Genomic DNA, 16,635 nt, shown 5'->3' on the forward strand with positions numbered 1-16,635 from the left:
TAATATTGGGTCATTCATGCAAAGACACTGTATACTTTGAATACACAGTTAGTATTGTCATCTGTCTACAAAATAGCGACTGGACGCTAAGTCGTATAAAGAGATTAGCGAATGAAAAAACGCACCTGACAATACCCGTAAATAAATATTTCTAGGCTGACCACTATTTATCTTTCTACCGCATATTTACCATATCTGAAGTAAAGAGTGGTAATTAAATAATTAGTTTTATGATGCTAATAGAGTCTATTACACCTTTTTGCTGATTGCCGAATTAAATTGAAAGGTGATAATTAATAAATTTGTTTTTTACTCCCAAACTAGCCTTAATGACAGCAGCATATTTCAATTAGAGAGATCATGAAAAACACTAGGGGTTTAATTGTATTTTAAGTTTAATTAAAGTATCGAGTTTGTAACACTTCGGAAAAGTAATTCATCTAGACAACTATAAAAACGGAAGTAACCATTTTGTCTTCTTATTACTTGAGTTTTATTATAATTATTATCGTCCCGAATATTGTCAAATTGAATTAAATGTGAAAACAAAAAACAGCATCTCTACTTCTTTCTTTTGAAATTATGACTGCTTGACTTGGATGTCAGCAAGGGGCCCGTGTGTTATCGGTAACAATCAATGGTAATATAAACAATAGACAAAGATATTTATTATGCAACTGTCATAACAACAGCACTATAACACATCCCGTTCAATATACCGGGGTATTACTGTGAAACAGATAGTTGACAACACCAAATTGATTTGCTATTTTCACAACACAAAAATATATTGACAATTTTTTCGAAAATTGCTGATTTTGGACACAGATTTTTTTAGTGCGTATTTTACTCGGATTTTCAATTTTTACCGATAAATTTTGACCAAACTCGGGGGTGCGTATTATACACGAAGGTGTATTATATTCGTGGATTTACGGTAATGTTAATGCCAAGTGTTGTAGTGTCATATTCTATGAAAACTTCTCGAAGATAGTTAACCGCGAGTCATTCCCACTGACGAACTCATTGGCAACATTTAACTAGTCCATTGGGTCGGTAGCACACCTGTGCATGTGGAGAGTCATGAGGTGGGTGAGTCTCTCCTGTGTCGTAGACGTCCGGAGGTACGTCTTCAGGCATCTCAGGGCGGAGAAGGACCTCTCGCTGGTGGTGTTGGTGGCGGGCATTACCAGGACGTGACGGAGGACTGGTATCAGCTCTGAGAAAAAGAGGCGAGTTTCAGCAGGCAAGTCGCGGAAGAAAGTGACAATGTCCGTGATGGTCTTGACCTCCTTGTCCCGTACGGCGACCTGGTACGTCTCCAGCTGAGTGGTGAGCACCTCCTCGTTGAAGTCATCCCTGTAGAAGTCCAAAACACTCCGCAGATGAGTGGCATAGTCACCACCACGGGCCCAGCACACCAGAAGGTCTTGGAGGGATCTGTATGTCTTGTAGCCTGGCTGATCGAATCTGTCCTTGATACACGAGATCACCAAATCAAATGCTTTAAATGCGGCTGGATACTAGAATGCCCCGGTCCCAACTTCATAGCGTTTCGGCACCTTGCGTCGCCTGGGAACCACTGGCTCTCCTACGTCGACGTCATTGAGCTGGCTGTTGACGTCAATCCAAAACTTGTCGAAGGCATCGTCTTAGCGCTTGCTGGTCAATGTTTCCACCGTCATTGAAGCAACTGCCTGATGCATCTGAAGAACTTGTCCCGATTCCGTTCCAGCCAGGTGAGGAGAGAGCTGTCCGTCTCCCCGTGGTGTTGTAGCAGCTGCATGAAGTTTCCCTCATCGTCGTCATGCCCACGTAGGGCGATGCCCTGGCGTGCGAGGAACCGTATGCTGCTTAGGATTTGCAGCAGCTGCTTCCGGTTCTCGCCCTTCTCCTTAGCGTGTCATGCTGACAGCATCTCTCCCACGTCGCGCGTATTGTCGGGAAGCGTCACCAGTCGCTCGACCTCCTCCTTTTGGCATTTGCTGTCGTCGTGCTTCCGGAACTTCACGGGACCCTGTTTTCAGTTGGAGAAGCCGTCACTGATGAAGCTGCTGTCCATCTTCGTGTTGGCGATCTTGTCCATCTTCTTGGCCGCCATGCAGAGATGGCAGAACGCAAGGTCCCGGCTCTGAAAAGAATAACATTGTTAATGTAATGAAGTTTGTGTTAAATATTAATGATAATAATAAAATAAAAAATTAAGCAACAATACAAGTATTATTTGAATGTTTTTTTTTTCTAAATTTCGTTTGTATTTAGATCGACGTTAGGTTCATGAAAGGTAAGAACGGTCGCAAATTAAAATTTAATACTAATATACATACCTCATCGTAGTGTAGCCATGAGAACGAATCAAACCAACTCGATTAGAATGAAAGGTGTTCTGGCTGTGTCTTCCCGAATGTACGCTAAGGAAAAGCGAAATTTCGAGGCTGATGAGGAATACTCATTTTGAAAATCACATGTATGATATTGTTTCAATGATTTCTATTCAAATAATACTAGTAACTGTTATACTTAGAGAACAAAAATATTTTCAATCAAATTAATGTTTTTCACGCGTATATTTACTCAAAATTGTTTTTAGTGGCAGTTACCTTTGAATTAAAGCAATCAATTAACATTAAAAGAAAAATCAAAACACTGACAATGCAATTACGGAAAAGAACAATAAAACAATTAACGCAATGACATTTACCTGGGACCCTGGTTTATGACAACTAACAAGGGATATTGACACATCACTATTGGCAACCTAGGAGCAGACGGAAAGGGGACACATGGCTTTTGCACTGACGGCGTGTGATTACAAAAATCCTGGTTTTGTGGCGGCAATTTTGGGGGATTTTACGTTTTATTTATATAACGACTAGCCAAAATATTGGGGAGGCAGCCGCCTCCCCTGCCTCCCCATTAACTACCCCCCTGAATTGTCTCATAAAGTAGGTTTTTCTTGCCTTTTATGGTTTTTCTTTATGGTGCACATTTATCTGTTATATCTCATAAATTTGCAAACTTGTTACACTGTGCTTTGATGACATGTTTTTTGAACTATAATATTTTATTGAAGCAGACTGAAGCTGATATACAATAATTTCAGTTTTTGGGAAACTTAAATGTTGATTTTTTGTGTGTCTGAAAATTAAGATACCACACTTAGTGCTGTTACGGTTAATATGACAAAATAAACAACAGCATCACCATGAGAAATAGGAATTAAAACCAAGCATTCCAAATAATTGGAAAAATGAATAATTTTGCCTACCGTAGGAGTTTATCTGCCATTGGAGATAATAGAAGAATTATTGTCTCTAACTGTGCACTTTCATGAATAAATTTAACAATGATCACAATTATTTACCAGATTATAAAAATAAATTTATTCCATTTTTGCTTTGTCATAGGCAATTTGTACAAGCATTTAAAGAAAATTGATTGGTTTATGCAACCATCTGCTATTACCTCTGAAATATCAGCCTCATTGTGGGAAAACAGGGTTTAATGCATGGGCATAAATACTCGTCCCAGAACAGCCTTTGCAGTTTGCACAGACTAAACAGGGGACACCACTTTGCGCCTAACCCGGATATAAGCTAAGAACAGATATAAATAGATTGTACCATAAAAATACCATCAACGGGAAAAAATGTCATGCCTGATTATATATTTAAGCCTGTGCAACAACACAGGCCATTCAGGGACAACACTTAACACACATGACTTATGCCCAGTTTTCCCAAAACGCCCCTCATATTAGCAAAAATTAGGCTTAAAATTACAATTTCTGACAAACATTCTAAGGACCCTGTCAAACACAAATGCTTGACCAAAACAGTAAACGTTTAAACGACAGTCAATATCAATATAATAAATATTGGGGTGCGAATAACGTAGCCGACTAGCCATACAAAGTATATCGATGACAAACTGCGAAACCGGGTACTTGCGGTAAATCCGGGCTACAAAATTCTGCAATAATTTATTTCTGATTGGTTAGGGGATGGCACAGACATGAACGGAAACTAACGGAAAATCTTGGCTACTTTCCGAAAATCTAACAACTTGGCAACGAAACAGTGCATATGCCGCCATCTTGACATATTTTAAGAGATTGATTAGCCAAGTCAAACACTGCGGTAGCATGATGAAAAGCAATATTTTAACCAAATTCTATATTGATTACGTTTTTGCTAGTTAACTGGATTTCATTTTCTGCGGTCAAACAATATACGCATTGTAGTTCATATTCAAAATACGTGCATTTGTTTCAGAGTGTCGTTTTTGGAAACCGTATTTTTCATTGATTTTACATTATTTTCGACGTTCTTTAAATTGTTTTTATAGAATGACGAATACACATGTGGTGATTCGGATGCTCTGTTTTATAATATTTTATGGTTTTAATATGACGTCATTGCGCAAATGGGATATGCACTGAATATTACTTCCGTGAATAAAATACTATTTTCGGTTTGGAAATGCGATGGTACTGATGCTTTTAAAAAGGACATAGGGATACCGTTTAAACGGTAACGTTTCATTTATTTCATTTCGTTTAAACGTTTAGAAAAATCTGTAAACGTGACACCCTTAGTCTCCCTTTATGAGACTTTTTTTTATAATTGAAAACCTGGTTTTGAGACAATTTTGTCCACTTGATATTTGGCATGCGCGTATATCTCAATGAGCTGCACATTTTGAGTGGTGAAAGGTCAAGGTCATCCTTCAAGGTCAAAGGTAAAAAAAACATGTATCAAAGCGGCGCAGTAGGGGGCATTGTGTTTCTGACAAACACATCTCTCGTTCCAATTTAACATGACGTGAAAAGATCCCTTTAAGAAACCTCTTAAAATGAAAAGTGGAACATGTGATCTAGTTTATGTATAAACAAGAGATTGCCAAGCAATATGGTCCCCTAGAACCGGTGAAACTCTACCATTGTCAGTAAAGAAAATATTATTTTTTTATTTGTTGCCATAGCAACCAGAATTCTTGACATTGGAACAAAATGAAATGATGTGCATACTCTCCATATTGCCATCTATCCATCTTTTAAGTTTCATGAAAAAATATGAAGAACTTTTAAAGTTATCGCAGGATCCAGAAAAGTGTGATGAACTGAAAGACAGACTGACAGACTAACACACGGAGCGCAAACCATAAGTCCTCTCCGGTTTTACCGGTAGGGGACAATAAGCTAGAGAATGCAGATAAGTGTGATCAATAGACCATTTTGACAATCTGCTTGCCGTTTTTAAAGGTCGCTGTGGCGTAATGGATATGGTGTCAGCCTAGTGATTGGCAGGTCACTGTGGGAGCGTTCTTTAGATCTCTCTCAAAGACACCAAGTACTGATTCAAGGCTCAGAAAATGGACTCTACAGCCTGTCAAATAAGCCAGAGGCTTGTGATGCAATCAAGCTAAAAAAATAGGTTTAAGCTAAGCTGCTTGCTGTAAGGATACCATGTTGATATAACATCCATGTAACTGCAGGGAATTTTATGAAAGACAGGTTCAAACTGCATGGCAGGGGGACACAAATGACAACCTAGCTACAAAAGATACCAAATGATACAATCCACTATACCGATCAATAACATCAATGATGGCAGCTTTATCAGAGCATTTACCAAAACACTACAGTGATCTTCTTTCTTTTACCTAGCTACTAAAGTTCTTATGCATAATAACAATTATTTTCTAACATATATAAAATATTTGAGTCAGAATTTCAGATTCTAATATTCAGCCAGTTTTTGAATATTCAAATATTTGAATAATTTTTCCCCTCACAATGGGAAATCATGAAATTGTTAGAAAAGTGAATAAAACATACAAAATAAATACATCAAATAAGAAAAATAAACAAGCACTCTTCATCTGAATTATAAAAAGCATACATTTGTAAATAAAACATGATAACAAAACAATGAATGACATTTGTAAAAATAAATCCATTTTGATTACAAAGCAATGAACGACATGCGTTAAAATTTATGAGTATGATGTTTAATAAATATATTTTTAACAAAAGAACACAAATAACATTGATTTTTTTGTTTCATAATTGATAATATACACACACAATTTAAAACAATAGATGATGAACAGTTATTTGGATACAATTGTCAAAAAATAAGTTAATACACATTTAAAGAAAGTTGAAAATCCTGATGATTAGATTAGTGTATTGCAAGCGGCATCAAACAAGTGGTTCCTTGTCAAAAACTTCTGTCTGCCTCTTAATTGATTTTTTACCTATCAGAAACAAATAACATAGACCATGACATGTTATAAATAAATAGAAAAATAATGTCACAGTGTTTAACCTTTTTCCCCCAAGAAGTTGAAAGTTCTGGTTATTAGATTGGGGTTTGGTTGGGGAAGTGCATTTTATGTTTCAACTGATAGTATATAGTACATAAAAGTACATAAAATCATCTTTATGAATATTATACAAATTCATGGGTAGTTTACTTTCTGTTTTAACTGATTGTGTACAGTTTTACTTTATCCGACCTTCCTGCTATAAGGAGCATCCAGTCTTTCTCCCGGTACGCCATTGTTTGTGGGGAGAACCCAATGTCTGCCTTGGAAAGCAGGTACTGCACTTTCTCTCCCTGCTCGTTGAGTTGGTGAATCCGGTCCGGACCAGCCACATAGATGTAGCCCTTTCTGTCTACAAACACGTCTTGGGGACTCTTGAGGTCTTTGTACGCGAATATCACATAGCCTTCGGGTGTTATATGAAACACTGTGTTGTTTCCCTTGTCCGATATGACCAGGTTTAGTTCGTCTGTTATCACTATGTGTTCTGGATTGAGGAACAACATTTCCCCATGGATTCTCTTCTAAAGTTCACCGACAGAGTTCATTAAGTGTATCTGCCATTGGTTTCCCACGGTATTCACAGCAACGGCAAGTCCGTTGAATGTCGTTAACTGTTACACCGACTTTTCGGATTCGACTTGTTGCCGGACAGGTCACATAAACGTTGGGCGCATTGGGTATTATGCATGCGCCCTCCGGGTTTGATGGAACCGGAGCGCTCATCTTGAATTGTCCACTTTTCTAATCGAATATGTTTAGTTTCTAATTAGCCTTGTCCACGATATATATGTCCATGTTGGGCAGGAACGCAGCACCAGTGATGTTACATTCGTTTTCATTGTCTAAGAATTTCACACCAAACTCTTTGAAAGCGTTAGCATGACGCGCCTTCTTGGTTATGACCTTTGGGAGCCATTCCTTGTTGACAAATTTTTGTTCAGCTGGCCCTTCCTCAGCCAGGTCCATCGGACAGTTTCTGGCTTCTTTGAACAGCAGCCACCCATGCTGCCAGTTTGTTGCTCAGTGACTCATTTTTTAACCGTTAGGCATGGCTACAATTATCAATCAGTTAATGTAATGCAGTTTTGATCCATGATCAAGTGTAAATTTCCTAATATTAGTATGATTCAATGAAACAGTTAATAGAAACAAGCTTTAATATGCCGTTGTAATTATTACAGTCAAACTCATTAACAATTGATTATTGCTACTTGTTAAACTTTTGAATCACGGCCACTTTTAACAATCATGCTGTTCATTTCAGAAAAGGTTTGAAATGATTGGGTCTCATTTAAGACTGCAACTTGGTATTAATAATAGGCAAACTGTAATACTTTGTTAAACTAATAGTTCACATTAAAAATGCTCGAATTAAGCAAGTTCATTTTATCTGAATAAAGAACAAAAACAATTGCTATCATAAGTATGCTTTGAAATATCTCAGACTTTGTAATAATAGATTGTGTAATTTCAACATTCAGATCTAATAAAAAGTTTGTGTCATTGCATAAATGTTCTTGAAAGTAGTACTAAAAGAAAACCAATCGCTTAACTCTTTCCCACTTAGAAGCAAAGTAAAAATGGTAAAATGTACAAACAGCATAAAACCAGAACAGCCTGCGGGTAACTCGCAGTCTGTTCAGGTTTAAAGCTGTTTTCTGTTTATCAGTATCCAAGGGTTGGAGATGGAGCCTTAAAAACTTGAATCTAGTAAGGTAAATTAAATATAACTTTCAAAGGGAATACAAATGCTTGAAAATTCTTAAACTCATCTAAGTGGGAAAGGGTTAACAACGCAATTTGGTATATAGTTTATAACACATACAAATTGCAGAGTAAAGTAAACAAATAAACTGAAATAAAATGACATTAGTACGATCACCTTTTAAACAAATAAATGTTAACTGAAATGGTTGAATTGTGTACATCAACAGAACAAACTGAAATATCGTTCTGTATAAAGACTGAAATAATTGAATGAAATTCTTTTGTAACTTACCTGTTTTGTCACAGTTCTGCATGCAAGAATTACATCCCCCAACAACTCTGTGCAAAATGCTTTAGTAAAAATGCCAAAATAAATATATAACAAGGGACAAAATTGTAACAAAACCAGGTTTTCATTGTGAAAAAAAAATCTGATAAAGGGAGAAAACTCAAACTGAACTTTTGAAATGAACAAACAAAATTAACCCCTTTGTAAGTTTGTTTTTAAAAAAATATATTTTTAGTCGTGGCGACCTTGACATTGGAGATATTGACGTGATTCTTTCGTGCGACACACCGTCCCATGATGGTGAACAAATGTGCCAAATGATTTTAAAATCTCACAATGAATGACATAGTTATGGCCAGGACAAGCTCATTTATGGCCATTTTTTACCTTTGAACTCAAAGTGTGACCTTGACCTTGGAGATATCGACGTAATTATTTCGCGCGACACACCGTCAAATGATGGTGAACAAATGTGCCAAATGATGTTAAAATCTGACAATGCACGACATAGTTATGGCCCGGACAAGCTTGTTCCGCCCACCCGCCAGCCCGCCCGCATTCGCCAATCAAATAACCAGTTTTTTCCTTCAGAAAACCTGGTTAAAAATGAGAACTTTGTAAGTAGAGGTTTGTTGTAGCCTTTGGCAGACTGGTAATTTGATGGTGAAAAAAAAAAAAAAAAAAAAAATGACCTTTGACCTTGAAGGATGACCTTGACCTTTCACCACTCAAAATGTGCAGCTCCATGAGATGCACATGAATTTATTTTTTTTGACCTTTGACCATGAAGGATGACCTTGACCTTTCACCACTAAAAATGTGCAGCTTCATAAGATACACATGCATGGCAAATATCAAGTTGCTATCTTCAATATTGCAAAAGTTATGAGCAACGTTAAAGTTTTCGGACGGACACACGGACGGACGGACGGTCAAAATTTGTGTGCGTATGGAAAGGCGTTGTCCATATACACATGCATACCAAATATGAAGGTTATATCTCAAGGGACATAGAAGTTATGAGCATTTTTCGAAACCTAAACGCAGATTTTAAAACCTAAACGCAGACCCCTACTTCAAGGTCAAGGTCACAGGGGTCAAAATTGTTGTGCGTATGGAAAGGCCTTGTCCATATACACATGCATACCAAATATGAAGGTTATATCTCAAGGGACATTTATGGCCATTTTTGACCTTTGAACTCAAAGTGTGACCTTGACCTTGGAGATATCGACGTAATTATTTCGCGCGACACACCGTCCAATGATGGTGAACAAATGTGCCAAATGATTTTAAAATCTGACAATGAACGACATAGTTATGGCTCGGACAAGCTCATTTATGGCCATTTTTGACTTTTGAACTCAAAGTGTGACCTTGACCTTGGAGATATTGACCTAATTATTTCGTGCGACACACCGTCCCATGATGGTGAACAAATGTGCCAAATGATTTTAAAATCTGACAATGAACGACATAGTTATGGATCGGACAAGCTCATTTATGGCCATTTTTGACCTTTGAACTCAAAGTGTGACCTTGACCTTGGAGATATCGACGTAATTATTTCGCGCGACACACCGTCCAATGATGGTGAACAAATGTGCCAAATGATTTTAAAATCTGACAATGAACGACATAGTTATGGCCCGGACAAGCTTGTTCCGCCAGCCCGCCAGCCAGCCAGCCAGCCCGCCAGCCAGCCAGCCAGCCAGCCCGCCCGCATTCGCCAATCTAATAACCAGTTTTTTCCTTCGGAAAACCTGGTTAAAAAAGAGTCTGTATTAATGTTATGTATTGTGAAAAGTTTAACAACACACTTCTTTTAAATAATAGCTTCATAATAAGTTTATTATCAAATTCATCTAGCAAGTTAAATTGTAATTGTAAACTGTGCTATCTTGCTATGGTTATTCATACAGTTTACCGACCTATTGCATTGACAAAAGTTTGAATGTGTTGTTATGGTACATGTATACCAATCAAGGAAATATTTTATTTCACTTTCTTTTTGTTTGGAGCTAACAAAAGCATTATAGCAGGCTTTGAGAAATAGATTAGTTTAACTTGACATTTTATTTAATGTCTCAAGAGACCAAATCAACACTTATGACCATCTTTAAAATCTTTTTGTCTGATTTCAAAAAGAAATTTCGCAATATATAGATATATAGATATTACAAGATAATACATTATATAGGTGTGAGGAAAGATCTGTTTTAGTGGAAAAGTTATAGAAGTATTCAAAATGAATATAACAAACAAACATATTTTGCATTTAAATGGTTTCATATTAGTCTATAGTGTAAATAGGGCCATCAACAAAATTTTAACACTGTAACTGGCATTCTTTTTTAAAAATTTAATGTTAAAATAAAGGATTTACACATTTTCAGAAACAATATCCTTAATGGCGTACCGCCATGGTTTCCTTGGTACAATTTATGTACGTACTTTATTCCCATTGTGAGTTTAAACTCATAGAGAATACTATGTAAGTGTGATTGTGTACTTAAATTTATCCCACTAGTGAAAAAAGGTTTACAAGGCGAGGCTTGAAGACCCTTGTAAGCCTTTCTGAGACAAGTGGGATAAATTTAAGTACACAATCACACTTACATAGTATTCTATTTATCCTACAAAATAATTTTTAAAAAATGTAGCCTTTTTTTCTGTTCATCATACCTCTACGTCCCCAATTTTAAAGAAATAATGAAAAAATCACTAAAAAGCTGCAGTTTTACCGGGAAAGAATATGACTTTTGTCGTTTGACGTTTTAATAAAGACGTCATGAGCACGCGCGCTTAATATTTGTAAAAAATGTTTTTTGCTGTTTGTGTTGCATTTTGTGTTTAAAATATATTACATCTTGGTATCAAATTGTTTGTTGTGTTGAATCTGATTCGATTTTACTAAAAATGAATACTTTATAGTTGATTCTGAGTAATATGACCTTCCTCCACACATGATTAGGTATGGGATAAACATAGGTGTGGGATAAACTTTATCTTTTCTGTATGGGTCCTATTAATTATGTTCTATAAAATCATTTAGCTGTAGGATAAAACTCTTAATAACATCAGAAGTTACAGTAATCCAGAATACAAAAGTAACATAACTCAGCAAAATTTATCTCTATGAGTTTAATGATGACTTAATGACACTAGTATCTTTCCTCTTATATAAATCAAGCATTTTTATGTGCCTTATTTTGCTCAAGGTTACAGTTTAGCAGTAAGATTTATTATACAATTTAAAAAAAAACACCACCACAAAAAAAACACAACAAGATCTGCCTTTGCTAAACAGTCAGGTTTCAATAATAGCAAAAGCAGCCACGGAATTATTCAGTCCACTGAGCACCAGTAACCCATCAACAGGGTCATAAGAAATATATAAACCCAATTGTCTCCCTTGTCATCAGAGGCCAGATTCTCTCCCCTGACTTTGAAATCTGATGCACAAGGCCTGCGCCTGAAATGAACAGCGAATCTTTTGCATCGCTGCAGACCCCCAGTGGCTCTCGAAGATGTTTGTAGTTGAAGAGTTCATCCCCATGCATATTGAGACATTAAACAGAGTTGTGGCCCCTATCTGAGATAACAAAGTTTAATTCCTGGGTGATGAAAAAGCATTCTGGTTGCGACAGGGTGTAGCCCTCTTTCTTCAGATCAATTTCCTGTAGAAGCTTGCCGTTCAAATCTAGCAAATGAATTTGCCAGGCATCTTCTTTGAATTGCATTACAGCGATTCCAGCATTGCTCCTTCCAATGGCGCCAATTGGCCATGGCCTGGTCATGGTGTTCTTGTGAGTGAAATTGTTGTTTTCAACTTGGTACACTTTTATCCCGTTGCTGATAGCATTTTTGAACACCACATGAACAAGGTAGTCATTTCGCCAGCTGGCTATTTTCAATGGGCTGATATCAGGGGAAATGTATGTGACGAACTCTAGCTCTTGGTTTAACAATTTGAGTCTTTGGTTCTTGCGGTCTGCAATCACAAGCTGACCGTTTGGCAGAAATGCTGCCCCACTTTGTACAGTAAGAAACATCCTCCTGGATTTTGACTGGAAACATTCCTAATTTCTGGAAGTTCTTTGCCCTTGGGAGTGCTGATTTTTCTTGTGCTATTTTCAGCTGTTTCTGAAGGATCTTGTTTTCTGCCTCAGTTTGTTCAGTCAGCAGTGTCTCTATCAAGTCTGTCTAATCCTTTAGGTACAATGGTGTTACCAGGGCTTCTCTGGAAAGGATGATATTGTCATTATTGAACCCTTTACCAGTCAGATACCAATTTTGACACGTTTTAGTCGCTTGAAAATCAAATTAAATTTAGGACTTTTTTTTACTAAATTCTTGTTTTAAAGGCTTCATTTCTTACTTTTAGATACTGATGAGAAGCTAACAGCCTTAAACATTATCAGCCTGCGAGTTAATAGCAGGCTTTTCTGGTTTATCCTGGTTGCCTGTAGCTATTTTCACTTTGCTTTTAATCCTTTCCCACTCAGAAGCAAAGTGAAAATGGCTATGTGTAAACAGCATAAAACCAGAACAGCCTGCAAGTAACTCACAGTCTGTTCAGATTTTATGCTGTTTGCTGCTCATCAGTATCTAAGCGTTGGAGATGAAGTCTTTTAAACTTAAATCTAGTAAGAAAGGTCTTTAATTAAATTTAACTTTCTGATGGACTACAAATGCATAAAAGTAGGTATCTAAAGTGCTAAAGAGTAAAAAGTTTTGCTTTCACAGAGGTTGATTCAGTAAGTACAAAGAAACATTGCACATTTAAAGTCTGATCAATTTTATTCTAGGATTTAATGTATAAAAATGACACAATACTAAAACAAAATCATATATAAAAAGTTTCAGAAAACATTCAGGTTTAGAATTGTGGATAACAATGCCATGAATTGTAACTTTTTTGTCAAAATTTCCATTTTTAGGACGGCATTTTAAAATAGCTGTCACTCAAAATTTCTCTGTAGCTTTTGCAGTTCATACCTGTTCTTCACTATTTCTGCCTCTATCTCCCGAATGGATATAATAACTCAGAGAGGAACATAGTTCATCAGTCAGATTTTTTTCTGACACTCGTACTCCCCTAGCAGATGATGGTACATTCTCGTCATTCTTCAAACTTTTCCTTTCTTGGTTCAGCTCAGCTTGAGATGGAAGCTGTTCCGAGTTTAAGTTGACTGGTTCTCCATTCTCATCCAAATAAACCTTTTCCCCATTAACGTCCATCACGTAAGGCTGATCGTTCTCATCCAGATAGAATGGAAATCCATTTTCATTTTTGAAGTACTTTGTACCGTTAGTGTCTAGATAGTAAAACCAGTCTCGATCCTTGTCGTAGTAAAACACGTCCCCATATTTATCTCGCTTCAATAATTGTTGTTTGGGTTTACGTTTCTTCTTGCTGCCTTGGGTCAGTGGCATGCTTGATTGCCTAGCAACCTGGGCTGCATTGTTTGAAGTACCTGATCCCATTATGTTGTTGCACTATGTTTCGAGACTTGGAAACAATCCTTAAAATATAAGAATTTTTGATTTTTGGTGGTTTGGGAAGTTAGCTGTGATAACTTATTTGAAAACATGCCCATTGGAGCATTGTACCGTATTTGATATTCTGTTACATTGTTTCACTGTGTTGTATCATCAGTCTTTTAAATTTCCCTTGTTATTGTATTTGTATTGCATTTTATGTCATGGATGTAAGTTATGTAGTTCTTCAGACAAATACGGTAATAGTTGCTCATACCTTATATTTGTCTCCAGTTGGCTTTGCACAGTTTCATTGCAACGTTCTTAATCCCTGTCTTGAGATACCCGGTCACTATAATCAATTTTTGAATTAATTTAAGTCCACAATATCGATATTAATTCACAAATCTTATTTATTCACCAGTTTAATTTACTATGATAATTGTTTAATGACATTAATACTTCAAAAATGAAAGTGAAAATCTTATGGTATATCAGGTTTCCCAAAACATAATTAGCTTTTGTTTGATTTATTGATCAGCTCTGTATGCTACAGGTTTGAAGACCACACAAACTTAGTTATACAGTTTTAATTTCTTATGCTTTACAACATTTTTAACAAAGTGAAGTAATGTGTATTATATTATAAAAACAGTTAAGCACATTATTGTTAGTTCAAAAAATGTTACTAAAACACAAAAAAGGTTCTACAGACCTTCTTACTGAACCATGTGTTAACAACTGACTTTCAGTTCAGAATTTTACCACGATGTGTGTAAACACAATTGTAATTCACACAAGTTCAGGCATACATTGTAAAGGGCTTTTAACTGAATGACTCACCAATTCTATGGTGGCACTGTGAAATCTTAATAAAAAGCCAAAATGTATGTTGTTTAGAAATATATTTACCTCAGAAAGTGTGAAACTATGATTTGTTTTTAAATATGTGGATAAATTTGAGATTTTTGAAGCCTCTTAATGCATGTAAGTTTTTGTCCAAGATAAGCCTGTGCAGTCCTCACATGCTATTTAAGGACGACACTTTCCGCCTAAAATGGATTTTCATTAGAAGAGACTTTCTTTTAATGGAAAATTCCATAAAAGCAGATAGTGTTGTCTCTTATAAGCCTGTGTGGACTACATAGGCTTATGTTGGATGACACTTTATGCAGATGCATTAAGCCCAGTTTTCCCAGAATGAGGCACAATTTGTCTTCAGTAGTTTCTACCATAAAAACTACCCTTAATTTGTCTCTTCAGAAGTTTCTACCAGTAAAACTACCCATGTTTTGACTCTAGAAGTTTCTACCATTAAAACTACCCATATTTTGACTTGTCAGAAGTTTCTACCATTAACACAACCCATATTTTGACTCTTCTTAAGTTTCAACCAATAAAACTACCCATATTTTGACTTGTCAGAAGTTTCTACCATTAAAACTTCTTATATTTTAACTCTTAAGAAATTCTACCATCAAAACAACCCATATTTTGTCTCTTCTGAAGGTTCTTCCATTAAAACTACCCATATTTTCTCTCTTCAGGCATCGTCAAATGGAGGCCGTGCGTCTGCGCAAGGAAAATCAGATCTACAGCGCGGACGAGAAGCGGGCTCTGGCAAACTTCAACCACGAGGAACGCACGAAACGCGAGACCAAGATCCTCTCCCAACTGAGGGAGATGGTCCGCAAGAAAATGGACGCTCACAAATGAGTGTTAGACATGGGAGCCTGCTCTGAGGAAACGGGCTGTATGCATGTGCGTAAAGTGTCGTCCCAGATAAGCCTGTGCAGTCCACACAGGCTAATCAGAGACACACTTTCCACTTCTATGGTAATGTTTGTTTTAAGGAAGTCTATAATCTTTTCAATTATGCAGCTTAGTAGGAAAGTATTGTCCCTGATAAGCCAGTGCAGACGTCATGATGCGGATATGCGTTTTATCCCGTTTTCCAAAAGCGAGGCTCCGTGGAATTGTGGAATTCATGACTCAGGATTGCGCTGTTCGACTGTTTGTATGCATTTAAGTTACCTATAGGAGGGTATATGATGGTGTATTGAGGGTCAGAAATAAGTATTAAATGTGGAATTGTGGAGTTGTGACTCAAGATTGAGCTTGTGAACTTTTTGTATGCATTAAAGAAGGGATTTAGCTAGACAAAAAAAGGCAGGGCGGGAGCTTAAATTGGCAAGGTGACCTCTTTAGTGTAATTATGCTCTTTCCAGGTATGTACTTATGTTCAATCATCCTTTCAGCATAATGCAATCAGGTTTATTTTTATTATTTATTAATATAATTTGATATAAATATCAAGTAATACTGTTCATGAATGAAATTCGGTGAAATTCTCATTAGCTGATAAAAACAGGCGGGGTGTTCAAAAGGGGAATAAAATGTGTGTTATTTGGACATTAAAGAAAAGGGTGAGGGGTGGGGGGGGCAGCATATATTTTATCTGGGTGGGGCATAACATTGGAAGGGCAAGTAAGCCCTTATAACAGTAAGGGGTACAATAATCGCATGTGAAAGTGTTATTCTTGTTTCTTCAAATCCCTGTATCAACACAATATCTGTTTGTTAAAGGTTTCATAACTTAACCTTTGTCAATGAACTTCTCATCTAGTGGTGATTTAAAATTCTGTATAATTGAAGAAGTATGGTATGTAAAAAAGTATTGAACAGAAAAGAGTACTAATTATCCATAGTGCAAATTTTATTGGTTAACCTGTGTGACTCAAGTTATTATTTAGTGGTGTTTGATCTGTAATTATTCCGTATGGTCCATAAACATGCATTATCAATAAAGTATGTTTACCTTG

At 36.6% G+C, this 16,635-nt stretch overlaps 1 protein-coding gene across 1 annotated transcript in view; it reads left to right on the forward strand.

Annotated features, from left to right (window-relative positions):
* The window catches only part of LOC127833986 (NKAP family protein CG6066-like), a 40,414-nt gene extending 23,779 nt beyond the window's left edge, over window positions 1-16,635 (forward strand). Inside the window, exon 10 of the mRNA XM_052359528.1 lies at window positions 15,361-16,635. Coding sequence (XP_052215488.1) covers window positions 15,361-15,529 — 169 coding nt within the window. The 3' untranslated portion in view covers window positions 15,530-16,635. The remainder of the gene's footprint in view (window positions 1-15,360) is intronic.

This window comes from Dreissena polymorpha, chromosome 6 (genome assembly GCF_020536995.1).
Source record: "Dreissena polymorpha isolate Duluth1 chromosome 6, UMN_Dpol_1.0, whole genome shotgun sequence".
Lineage (NCBI taxonomy): Eukaryota > Metazoa > Mollusca > Bivalvia > Myida > Dreissenidae > Dreissena > Dreissena polymorpha.